The sequence below is a fragment of the Leopardus geoffroyi genome, chromosome X (genome assembly GCF_018350155.1).
Source record: "Leopardus geoffroyi isolate Oge1 chromosome X, O.geoffroyi_Oge1_pat1.0, whole genome shotgun sequence".
In the NCBI taxonomy this organism is placed as follows: domain Eukaryota; kingdom Metazoa; phylum Chordata; class Mammalia; order Carnivora; family Felidae; genus Leopardus; species Leopardus geoffroyi.
Genome location: NC_059343.1, coordinates 102085507 through 102093513, shown reverse-complemented (window position 1 = coordinate 102093513; position 8007 = coordinate 102085507). Strand labels below are relative to the sequence as shown.

The 8007-nt window shown below is 42.9% G+C and overlaps 1 protein-coding gene and 1 long non-coding RNA gene across 9 annotated transcripts in view; one reads left to right on the top strand and one right to left on the bottom strand.

The window, feature by feature from the left end:
* The window catches only part of GRIA3 (glutamate ionotropic receptor AMPA type subunit 3), a 268559-nt gene that overhangs the window by 19022 nt on the left and 241530 nt on the right, over nucleotides 1-8007 (bottom strand). For 4 of the 7 annotated variants that reach the window (XM_045472567.1, XM_045472565.1, XM_045472566.1 and 1 more), the window contains one exon: nucleotides 6284-6531. In XM_045472567.1, coding sequence (XP_045328523.1) covers nucleotides 6284-6531 — 248 coding nt within the window. Of the gene's footprint in view, nucleotides 1-5606; nucleotides 5722-6283; nucleotides 6532-8007 lie in introns of all 7 variants that reach the window. The other 3 variants (XR_006711071.1, XM_045472564.1, XM_045472568.1) reach the window with 1 other exon arrangement.
* Nucleotides 1-8007, top strand: part of LOC123595191 — a 162024-nt gene that overhangs the window by 10643 nt on the left and 143374 nt on the right. The gene's annotated exons all lie outside the window — the stretch shown is intronic.

Sequence of the window (8007 nt, the reverse complement as noted above, 5' to 3'; positions counted from 1 at the left end):
TTTGGTCTTAGTGGGGCAGAAAGGGTATAGACACACACCGTTTCACTCTGCCATGGCAGCGGTGTCTTTCCTCTTGGCAATTGTACAATAGCATTCTTACCTTCAGGCCTTTCACTCCTGCTGCTCTTTCTGTAGCTCTGGTGTTGAACATTTGGTCATTATTTGTCAATAAGAAACACATTCAAGTTATCAGGATAACACCAAAGGCAACTAATCATGTCTTAATCATAGAAATCATGTTAAGGCCACGCAGTCAATTTAAAAAAAAATCATGAGAATGGATTAATTAATTTTTTTTTCTGGATTACATTTTTTTTTCCGGTGGTAGAATTTATTCTTTAACACCATCTGGCAAAATCAATGGTTTTGGCAGTCACTGGACTGGTTCAGTTCTTAAGGCAAAAAGGTCCCTTGCTTGAAGCAGCCACTTGAGAGAAAGTGAGGGTTTGCTCTTGGGAAGAAGACCTGAGTAAGTTCAAGGAGCAAATTTAGTCACTACCAGGAAAGAAAACTGTCAGGTTCTTCATACTTCCAGGAGGCAGCACCAGCACAGAGACATGCAAACCAACGAAGAGCATAACATACTCACCCTACTCCTTGATCCCAAACCAGCCTCGGTGATTCACAGGAACTTCTTCTAAGACCCAGGGAGTGCCATCGATCTGTAATGATTCTTGCCTACACACATAACAGTGTCAATAAAGAGTCATTGGGATCCGTCTTAACCCTGGGCATCCAAAATGTCTACCTTTAGGGATGGCTCCTGCCAATAAAAGGTCCATCTTGTTGCAGGTAAAAGGCAGATGTAGATTCACATCCGTTACCCAAGGCCCAAGAATGTCAAAGAATTCTGGGTGTGGAAGAGAAGCGGTTAAGAGACGGCGGCATAGGAGAGGAGGATTGTAGACATACATGGAAGAAGAAATACACACAAAACGGAGGATCTCATTTATACATATGGGAAACATAGCACCACCTCATTCATCTAAGTACCACCAACTTTTTACTATCTTTGGATACGAGACTTGCTAAGCAAATGCCTGAGGTTTAAAAAAATGTCTGCTAGCGATTAGAAGGAAGGATGACTTTGAATTTCTTAAGAGAACAAACTCTTTCCAGGTACTATAAAAGCACCCACGTGAAAAGAAACACAACTCATTTTCACTGCAAGCCACTTTTTGAGTTTCTGAAAGCAAGTTCCCTAAGCGCTTCCTTCCCTAGGGTCACATTGGTTAGTTTATTCTAGTCTCTGTATAGTTTTGAATATAACCCCGCTGCATTTCTCTATCAATATCCTAGAAATCATAATGATCATTCAACCACTTCTTCAATCGATCAAAGTTTAACTGCATATCGCATCGTCATCGCTTACTTCCCTAGACGCCTTGCAAGCTAAGGCACCTATCATACAGCTCTCCTTCCGGTCAAGGGGTTCAGAATGGTTCCATTTAAACGTTCTGCTCCAATGTTCCCCCAAAGCACAAAGCCTGCCGGTTTCCAGCTTGCAACATACAGACACTGGAAGTCTGAATCCCTAGATGGAACTGAAGCCAGGGCCACTTTAGGGTGAGGTAGGGTAGGGTACATAACGCCTTGTCACTCCAGTCACAGATAGCTTCTTTCACAGACCAGACCCCCTCTAGTAAGGTAAGTCTACTCAGGAAAGCTAAGCTGGTGCCCTTTCCCCAAGAGTAAGGGAGTGAAGCAGGGTGGTGGGGGCAAATCAGAAGAATTTGAAAGTCTGAGGTGACCGGCAGCTGTGGAGGGAGGCTGACTGTGCTTATGTAGTCATTCAGCAGCTAAATCCCCATTCTGCTGTGATTCACAGCGACAGGCTTTCGCTGGCTGTGTCACAAAGCCCTGGTGCTTGGGGTTTATTACCAAAACAACCTACTGGCTGTTAATTACCGCATTTGTGCACACGCCATGATAACGCGCTAACACAAAGGGTGATTTGCAGGTTAAAAATTCCCCGACCACACCTCTAACTTTCATGATCCTTGCCTGTACATTTGTAGTCCATCAAGGAAGGATCAGGTATGATTTGTTGGGGTCCTATTAGCCCAGGTTCAGGAAACTGGTGAAACCAAGCAGTATTTCAGTTCTAGCCTATAGGTCTGGCTCAGGGGCCACCTCAGTGACTGACCTTGTCTTAATCCCCTGTATTCAAAAATGGAGTAAATATCTATTTCATTAGTTTGGGCACGTGCACATTTAAAACAGCCCGAAAATATTGCTGGTTCCTTCCAAAGAGGAGTAACTTTTTTGAGACTAGGCTTAGAACGCATGACGGCTCATGCCAGGGGGTTAAAGTCAACAATTTAACATAACTGCCCATATTAGCGTTATTTTAAGGTCGCAGGAGAGAGACCGAGAGTAAGTATTACAGGTTTTTCCACCTCTCCCCGTTTCAGAGATAATAGGCGTGGGAGTGTTTTTGCAAAAGTAAAAGCACTCATAAATGTCAGGCTTTGTGATTATTGTCATTTTTAGTAATCAGTACTGAGGGCTGAAATGGCTTAAATATGCCATTTGCCTTGTAAGCCAGGTAGTTGTGAATGAACCTGATTCTTAGGGAAATCGATCACATGCAATCAGATTCACATTGCTCATTGGATGGGTACATGTGATAAATTGCTGTCTGCAGTATCATCGCAAGAGGTGACCCTGAAAGTCAGCAGAGATTTGTGGCAGCATTAGCTGTGTGACCTTCTCAAAGTCACCACCATCTCTGGGTCTCATTCTCTGTGAAATGATGGTATATATTCAACAGTCAGTTGTCATGTTAACTGGGGATGGGATACAATCAGGAAGTGTAATTCCCAAGCCATTTTACTAATTCAGTTAAACTGCATGGATCTGGACTGACGGAGGGGAAGGACTGTCTGACTGGGAAAGTCCTAAATTACAAAACAGGTTTGAAGAAGGACGGTTTTATTACTTTACGTCTGTTTTGTAATTCAAACTCACTATACTACGTTGCCACAGTGGAGGTCCTTGTGAGAAATACTTTAGCGGATAGGTCTGTGACCGATATGATTGTATCTAACACATGCTTGCAACATTTGAGAAAAAAATTTGTTCTCTTAAGGAAAAACTTCAACTGATAATCTAAAGTCTTCATTTGCTTAACAAACCTCTCTTGGCCCCTTTCCCGATACTTTTGCTCACTCCCAGAGAACCGTAGGTAGCAAGGAGGAAGAAGATAAAGGCAAGCTCCTGGTAATCCGGAAACAGAATAAGCAATCGTTGGATAGGCAGCACTCATTTTACTATTATCCAGAGCTGAGAAAAGGGTTGACTTATTTCAAAAGGCTGGCTGGAGGGATGACCAAAACAAGCGATTTGAGAGATGCCTGGCAGGTAGCACTAACGCCAAAGAAGTTGGAAACATTTAGGCTCTACTGAGATCTTTCTCTATTTGCATATCAAAAATCAGATAATCTGGAAATCGTGGGCTGGCAATAAAGTTACTTGATAACTTTGCAGCAGTATCAGCTGAGGAAAGAGAAAAGCTTGATTGCTCGTTGTAATTAGCAAATAGCTGGTCTAAAGTGCTAGGGGTCTTCATGATATACCAAAACATCTGGGTGGAAAGTAAACATTCGGCCAAATACATGCAGATTTTTTTGGTTTGTGTAACATCACACATCTGGTTATTTGAAAACTTCTGGGCACTTGGCATCGTGTGGATCTTGACACAGTCCATGGCTCCTTCGTAACCATGCTGAGTGAATTCTCGAGAGCAGTGTATCCAATCCAGCTCGGGTTTCATCCTGCATGATCTAATTAGGTTCTCTGTGGCCTGCTAACAACATGAGAAAAAGACCAAGAAGAAGGTGCTAAATACTCTAGGTGTCAGGTTAGCCATTGTAAACCTCAAAGGAGCCCAAAGCTTGGCTAAACTGTGATTGTCATCAGTTCACACTGGTGGGAAAGGAAGTTACTGCTTTCTGACACACAGTAAAACCTTGATTAATTGGAATCCATAAGGGATGAATGGAATTTTCGATAAGAGTACTCATTTTGTTTCATTCTTGGCTAATGACATTTTTTTTTTTTCCTCAAAATGCTTGTATCCACTTTCTCGCCTCCGGGAAGCAGCCTCTAATGTTTGAGGGTCAATCCAGATAGAAGATATGGGAGACAAAGCTGAATGTGACCTAACCACAGGTCATCTCGTGGCAAATGATTAACAATAACAACAAAAGATCAATTCGTTGCAGTCTTCTGTTTTGGTACTATTGCTGCTTTCTCATCAATGTGGAGTACTGAGGAGGGGCAATTCAGTTAGTTGGGGTAGTGGTTAGGTGAGTTCTGGTTAATCAAGGTTTTACAGTAAAAGACCTCACCAATGCCTGGTAAGATTATGTGTTGAAGAAAGTTGTATTTGAATTTATCACTTTGAAAGTGCTCTGTGCTCTGTATCAGTGTTTCCAAACCCATGTTATCCTGCAGACTGGCAAACTAACTTTTCCATCAGGATCCTGCGGAATGGAGAGAGAAAGAGGAGAGCAGAGGTGTAACCATTGTCTCCGAAGGAGAAAAGGTTTGGCTTGCCTGTCTGTTGGCCTGTGTGTGGGAAACACTGTTCTTCACCTTAAGAGATGCCCATGGTATCTTGGTTGTACAAGAGTCGATCTTACATGCTTCAATATAATTGTCATGCCCTTTGGGTCATGGAGGATTGTGTTCTCAGGTCCTCTCCTGTACTTACCCAACGTGTCCTTCCACTACTTGCTGTCATGGCTTCTGAGCTTGCAACTACTTCTCGTTGCTTGGATGAGGGTTATTCGTTCTTTCTAGTCCCGAAGAGCATTATGGAGCCAAAGGAATGCCAAGTGAGATGGGTTTTCTCATGATAGCAGCCTGGATAACAATTAGACCTACCTGAACCAAGAACACGGCTAAGGAGAAGCCAAATCAGGGATTCATACACATGGAGTATCACGGTTAGGCGACGCGCTTGTTTAAAGATACAAAATATCTTTGCCGAGTCTGTATATGGGGTGGCCTACTGAAGAAAGACCCCATTTAACTTGAAACCGAGCTCGTTCTTTGGCTTTTCAAGTTAAGTGGGGCCAGCTTAAATAGGCCACCGCATATGAAGAACAACATCTCATCACTCATACACACGACTGAAGAAGGCAACTCTAATCAACCAATCAACCTCGGTGAGCAACCATCATGCCTTAGGGGGAAAAAAAAGGCCATAACCCGACTTTTCAGTAGATAGATTTGACTTCTCACACCGCTCATGTGAGGCGGGCGGGGACAGTCTCAAGGAAAAGCCTTGGGCTCTTGAGAGCCTAGGCCGTGGAGACCCACACCGTGGCCTTCATAAGGCAACCGGTCTGGCGTGTGAGGGGAAGGGAGGGGTGTGGAGGGGGAGCCTCTGTCTGGGAGTTTAAGAAGGGACCCAAGTTAGATCAAAAATGCGGGCAGTGCCCCAAAGTCTTTCTGGTTCCCAAAGCTGCCAGGCAGCGGAATAACCTGGTCATTCCACTCTCTGTGTGCGTCTTGTGCTCTCTCCTCAGTAATAAGATAACAGTCTTGCCGATTACTCGTCACTAAGGGTACCCGGTTGTGGTGACATTGAGGCTGACCTTGGAGTCACCGCCCCCGCTGCCGCACTCTCCTTTGTCGTACCACCATTTGTTTTTCAATTTGTCCAAGAGGCCTTGCTCATTCAGTTTTAATACTGCCAGGTTAACAGCATTTCTTGAAACGATAAAACATAACTTGTAAGAAAATGCACAAATGCGTAGGAAATCGTTAACGTATAAAAAGGAGCACAAGAGGACAAATTGGCTAAATTTCACAGAACGTGGAGCTAGAAAAATGTCTGTACAGCGAATACAGGGTTAAATATTGGAAGGTGGCATGGAGGGTAACATTTGCTCAAAACCGAAGTGTGCGGGATGGGGAAGTTGTCTTTGAGAAAAAAAGTAACAAGAACACCACATCCATGCAATTAACATTCGTCACATATGGCACCATAACTTGGCTTTTACCATTTAAATTGAAAAAGCCGTTGAACTGTAAAATTAAAACAGCAACAAACAGTCAGAGAGGACAACACAGAGAGAGAACATTAAAAAAAAATGGATGCATTAAATAGATGAAACCATAATTTACCGTCTTATTTAACTCCATGGAATATTGTAGATTTTAAACTTTTAAAAGTTACCTCAAAATCCACAAGAAAGAAAATGACAACAAAATGCATCAGGGTAGGTGGAATACTATAACAACACGGATATTGTTATATTATTCCACCCACCTTAATGCTGAGCCTTTAGGGGTTGCCACACCATAGCCTTTGGAATCCAGATTTCCACCAACTTTCATGGTATCACACGGTTTTCTCTGCTCAATGTACTCATTCATGGTTGACTCCAGCAGGAAGGCGAACTTTCCCTTGGACTTCCGCACCCGGGCCACTCCGTCTGCTGTTGTTTTGGTAAACACAGATGGCTCTGCTGATTTCATGTAAGACCACATTTTCTCATAGACAGCAATTTTGGACCTCTGCAACAGAGACAAGCATTCTTAGACACCAGATATGAAAACTGGAAAAGGTCTCGGTGCAGTGGGTTTCAAACAATTTCGATCGCAACCCACGGTAAGAAGAGCATGTCACGCTGTGGCCCAGTAGGTACATTCATACATATGTAAACATGGTTCCAAAATAGGCTACTCAACACCGCACTCATCTTTGCATCTTTGTGACCCGCGATGCTCTCTGATACTTTCTATTGTATTCTAATTCACCGGAAAAAAGAAAGAAGCGCCAATCAGGACCCACCAAATTGATTTCATGGCTCCACTAATGGGTTGCAATCTAGTTGGAAAAACACTTCCTCAGTTCAATCTTCTTCTCAATTCAGAAATCTCCCCTACAATATCCTGCTATGTGATTACCCTTTACCTGCCCGGGGGGAAAAAAAAAATGCGATTGGAGGGGAGTGTACAACCATTTCAGTTAGCCTACTCCAGCATGGGACATTAATTATTGTAAGAAAGCACTTTCTTATTCTGAGCTGAAATTTGTTTCTCTAGGACTCCCAACCTTTAGCACTATCTGCTAGAGTACGTAAAGCAATTCTGTTCCTTCTTCTGCATGATGGCCCTCCAAGTATTGCAAGGCTGTTGTTATACCCCCCTCTTCATCTCTCCATCAGGTTGAACTCCACTGGTGTCTAATACTATTTCTGGAACACTCACAATTTTGGTCTATCCCCCACAGGATTCTAGTTAGCAATGCCTCTCTTCAATTAGATTGTCTAGAAATAGACATGGTACCCCAGATATCTGATGAAGACAGAATGAAAAATAAACTGTTTGCTTCTTGTCACGGGAGCATTATTTCCTAGCATAACACTGCCTGAGTTTGCGTTAATGTATTTAGCCTTTCATCCATCCTTTTAACAAATATTTGTGGAGCACCTGCTGTATCTAAAGCACTCTCCTGGGTGTGGGAAGAGTATGATAGAGTGAATAGTCCCTCTTTCAACTCAGGTTGAGGCCAAACTGTTAGTTCTTTCAACCAAGCCAAGTTTCCCTCATCTTTACCATTTTGGATTTTGAATTTAATGCCACTAAATGTCATCTCAATTCAGGTGGTCCTTAGAACACATGCTAAATGCTTATAGATCTATGATAGGCATTCTGGAGAATATAAAGGAAGCATGGTCTTAATGACCCCATGACTTCCAGTTGAGTTGGGAGTTATGTCCTTGGAAATGAAAACCCAACAGAAAAATTCTAAAGTGCTATTTGACCAGAGGTGAGGTAGCATGGTAGAGACTACTGACATGCCAGGATTTCAAGTGTCCTTTTATGGGGTTTCCGGGCCCCTGCCTCAGCTTTTTTGATTATTTAGTTGCTCTTCTCTGGACTTTGGCTGGCTACATTCTTGAAGCCTGCGTTGACCTGCTTAAATAATTCCAGAGGGCTGGAACTTTCAGAGTTATCGCCATGCAAATTAAACATTGTTTTTATGGT